At 65.3% G+C, this 1,017-nt stretch overlaps 1 protein-coding gene across 1 annotated transcript in view; it reads left to right on the plus strand.

Annotated features, from left to right (window-relative positions):
- Nucleotides 1-1,016, plus strand: part of Fzd8 (frizzled class receptor 8) — a gene marked incomplete at its 3' end in the record, with an annotated part of 2,064 nt that extends 1,048 nt beyond the window's left edge. Inside the window, exons 3-4 of the mRNA XM_019204741.1 lie at nt 8-384; nt 491-1,016. Of these exons, the coding sequence (XP_019060286.1) occupies nt 8-384; nt 491-1,016 (903 nt within the window). The remainder of the gene's footprint in view (nt 1-7; nt 385-490) is intronic.
- Between the last annotated feature and the right edge of the window lies 1 nt (nt 1,017).

Genomic DNA, 1,017 nt, shown 5'->3' on the forward strand with positions numbered 1-1,017 from the left:
CTGCGAGCCCGGGTGCCAGTGCCGCGCGCCTATGGTCAGCGTGTCCAGCGAGCGCCACCCGCTTTACAACCGCGTCAGGACCGGCCAGATCGCCAACTGTGCGCTGCCTTGCCACAACCCCTTCTTCAGCCAGGATGAGCGCGCCTTCACCGTCTTCTGGATTGGCCTGTGGTCGGTGCTCTGCTTCGTGTCCACCTTCGCCACCGTGTCCACCTTCCTCATCGATATGGAGCGCTTCAAGTACCCCGAACGGCCCATCATCTTCCTCTCGGCCTGCTACCTCTTCGTGTCGGTCGGCTACCTGGTACGCCTGGTGGCGGGACACGAGAAGGTGGCCTGCAGCGGCGGGGGCGCGGGGGCATTGGCCTGTGGTCGGTGCTCTGCTTCGTGTCCACCTTCGCCACCGTGTCCACCTTCCTCATCGATATGGAGCGCTTCAAGTACCCCGAACGGCCCATCATCTTCCTCTCGGCCTGCTACCTCTTCGTGTCGGTCGGCTACCTGGTACGCCTGGTGGCGGGACACGAGAAGGTGGCCTGCAGCGGCGGGGGCGCGGGGGCGCGACCACGGGCCCCGCGCTGTGCACCGTCGTCTTCCTGCTCGTTTACTTTTTCGGCATGGCCAGCTCCATCTGGTGGGTGATCCTGTCGCTCACCTGGTTCCTGGCGGCCGGCATGAAGTGGGGCAACGAGGCCATCGCCGGCTACTCGCAGTACTTCCACCTGGCCGCCTGGCTGGTGCCCAGCGTCAAGTCCATCGCCGTGCTGGCGCTCAGCTCGGTAGACGGCGACCCGGTGGCCGGCATCTGCTACGTGGGCAACCAGAGCCTGGACAACCTGCGGGGCTTCGTGCTGGCGCCACTGGTCATCTACCTCTTCATCGGCACCATGTTCCTGCTGGCCGGCTTCGTGTCGCTCTTCCGCATCCGCTCCGTCATCAAGCAGCAGGGCGGCCCCACCAAGACGCACAAGCTGGAGAAGCTCATGATCCGCCTGGGGCTCTTCACCGTGCTCTACA

The sequence above is a fragment of the Fukomys damarensis genome, unplaced genomic scaffold (assembly GCF_012274545.1).
Source record: "Fukomys damarensis isolate Sample0158 unplaced genomic scaffold, DMR_v1.0_HiC HiC_scaffold_19, whole genome shotgun sequence".
Taxonomy (NCBI): domain Eukaryota; kingdom Metazoa; phylum Chordata; class Mammalia; order Rodentia; family Bathyergidae; genus Fukomys; species Fukomys damarensis.